The 1,390-nt window shown below is 48.1% G+C and overlaps 1 protein-coding gene across 2 annotated transcripts; it reads left to right on the top strand.

The window, feature by feature from the left end:
* The first annotated feature begins 239 nt into the window (after positions 1–239).
* Positions 240–1,125, top strand: LOC144708047 (uncharacterized). Of its 2 annotated transcripts, none has more exons than XM_078581338.1 (2): positions 240–678; positions 925–1,125. In XM_078581338.1, the coding sequence occupies exon 1, from the start codon at positions 264–266 to the stop codon at positions 675–677; it is 414 nt and encodes a 137-aa protein (XP_078437464.1). In that variant the 5' UTR covers positions 240–263; the 3' UTR covers position 678; positions 925–1,125. The 2 variants fall into 2 exon arrangements, with proteins under 2 accessions (XP_078437464.1, XP_078437463.1); XM_078581337.1 differs by having other exon boundaries at positions 817–1,125.
* The last annotated feature ends 265 nt before the right edge of the window (positions 1,126–1,390 follow it).

Here is a 1,390-nt window from a genome sequence, read left to right as displayed (position 1 = left end):
TATGCTAAGGCGAAAGTTTCGTCACATCACCGTCTATCACGTTTCGTCATCCGTTCTGTCACGTCCGTGGCGGCACGTCCCCGACGTGGCGTCCCCTAGTCACCACACGTCATACGTCCCGTCACGTCCCGGATGTGGCATCCCCTAGTCACCACACGTCATACGACCCGTCACATACCGGACTTGCCGTCCCCTAATTACAACCACTCAAGCCTATAAATAAGGGTGTGAGCCCCATTCCATGTTCTTCAACCTTGGAAGAAATGGAGATGGGGGACATCTTCGCATCTACGCTGGAGCTGGAGGAGGAGCAGAAGGAAGAGGGATTCAGGCAGGGATTCGAGGACGGGCTCATGGCGGGGAGAGAAGACGCCGAGATCCTCGGTTCTCGCCATGGATTCGCCGCTGGAGAAGAATTAGGGTTCTACAGCGGCTGCGTCGAGGTCTGGAAGGCCGCAATGGCGCTCGATCCGGGCTTGTTCACGGCTCGATCTCAGAGAAGCTTCTCGAAGATCGCGGAGATGGTGCATGAATACCCTCTGATGGAGGTCGAAGACGAGTCTGCTCAGGAAAAAATGGAGGCGATTCGGCTCAAGTTTCGCGCTGCCGCCGCTGGGATTGGGGTTCGGTTTGAGCAGATCGGATCTGGCGCGGGTTCTCGATCGACCGAGTTCTGATGTGAGTCGATTTCGAGTTTTTTAAGTTTTTTTTGTTGGATTTCGGGTTCCGAATTCCTCGATTTTCTCGCTCGGTCTTCCTCTCAATTTGGGAATTTTCGCGATGGATTCGATTGATTTGCGACGATGAATCTTGCAGGGTTGCAGATGAGAAAACAACCTTGATTTTCTCGCTCGATCGATCTTCCTCTTAATTTGAGGATTTTCGCATTATATACGATCGATTTTGCGACGATGAATATTTCAGAGTTGCAGACAAGTAAACAAGATGGGCAACAGGACGGATGACGGGTGGGACGTCTGACTTCTGAGACAAATGACGGATGGGACGGATGACGGGTCGATAATACAATTCGTGTCCGGGGTGGAATAGATATGGTTGTTCTGTTCTGGTCCTTTGAAATGAACAAAATATTTGCACAAAAGAACCAAGCAGGGCCTTGTTATTTGTTCTGTTCTTTTTTATTTTAAAAAACGAACAAGATTCGTACATTCGAAAAAAATTATATCATAATTTGCACAAAGCGAACAAAAGAACCGCACACAGGTCTGTGCGATGTTCTGTTCGAATTTGTTTTTGTTCTGTTTGGAAATCCAAACAGAACGAACAATTTGCACAAAAAGAACCGAACAACCACGTCTAGGCTGGAATGCATAGATGACAGGATGGAAGACAATTATGAACCTTGTGAAGATTATGGGCATTTGATGAA

The sequence above is a fragment of the Wolffia australiana genome, chromosome 9 (assembly GCF_029677425.1).
Source record: "Wolffia australiana isolate 7733 chromosome 9, ASM2967742v1".
NCBI classification, from domain to species: Eukaryota; Viridiplantae; Streptophyta; class Magnoliopsida; order Alismatales; family Araceae; genus Wolffia; species Wolffia australiana.
Note: the sequence above shows the minus strand (reverse complement) of the source record. Positions and strands in the feature narration are given on the sequence as shown.